The sequence below is a fragment of the Frankliniella occidentalis genome, unplaced genomic scaffold (assembly GCF_000697945.3).
Source record: "Frankliniella occidentalis isolate FOCC.00 unplaced genomic scaffold, Focc_3.1 Scaffold8, whole genome shotgun sequence".
NCBI lineage: Eukaryota > Metazoa > Arthropoda > Insecta > Thysanoptera > Thripidae > Frankliniella > Frankliniella occidentalis.
In genome coordinates this window covers 3,244,341-3,245,139 of record NW_026267138.1, presented here as the reverse complement: position 1 = coordinate 3,245,139, position 799 = coordinate 3,244,341, and the positions used below count along the sequence as shown (strand labels likewise).

At 61.3% G+C, this 799-nt stretch overlaps 1 protein-coding gene across 1 annotated transcript in view; it reads left to right on the top strand.

The window, feature by feature from the left end:
* Window positions 1-274: 274 nt before the first annotated feature.
* Window positions 275-799, top strand: part of LOC113214586 (uncharacterized) — a gene marked incomplete at its 5' end in the record, with an annotated part of 10,324 nt that continues 9,799 nt past the window's right edge. Inside the window, 2 exon segments of the mRNA XM_052274827.1 lie at window positions 275-297; window positions 487-540. Of these exon segments, the coding sequence (XP_052130787.1) occupies window positions 293-297; window positions 487-540 (59 nt within the window).

Genomic DNA, 799 nt, shown 5'->3' with positions numbered 1-799 from the left:
ATTGGCGCCACAAGCGCCCCGCGCGCGACGCGGCCGCGCCCGCTGAGTGGCGGGGCGGCTGCCGGACAGACCGAGCTGGCGTCGAGGGCCGATAATATAGTCAACTCACTCGTCTTCCCTCACTCCTTGGGCCGCGCTGGACTGACGCTGACGGGCCGCCGCGCCAGCCTCACCCGCCGCGCCTCCCGGACCACCACCACGACGACGACACCGTCGCCGCCGACCTCGACGAGCTCCTGCTGTTGACCGCGCCCCGCCTCCGCGCCAGCCTCAGCGGTGCAGCACAGCTGCCATGGCGTAAGTGGCCAGGGAATTCCCTGACGAACCAAATACAAGCCAGAATAATATGGTGGCATGGCATGGTACAAGGTTTCTCTTTCGTTTCCAGAAAATACTTTAGAAAATTTTTAATTTTGGCGGTTGTGGGTTTTGGCATCGCACATGCTGCATGAGTTAAAACGACTAAAGACATGCTCCTTATTTCAGGACTCTGCTGTTCCTCGTCCTCGCGCTCGCCTGCGCCGCCCGGACTAGTCACGGGTGAGTTTCACTTTCTTTCGTGTGATAGCCACCTCGGTGTGGTTGGCACTTCCCCGCCCCCGTTCATCTATTATTTTTTTTTCGCGTGCCATTCATCGAATCACAGCTGCTAAACGTGCTTTCCCTCGCCGCCGCCGCCCTTCCCCCTCCCCTCCTCCTCCACTTCGGAGACGTCCCCAGGCGCAGCACGGCGCCCTTTCGGACGCGGACGCGCCGCTACTCCCTCCACTCGGTGGTCCCGCGCTATTTATGCCGTGGC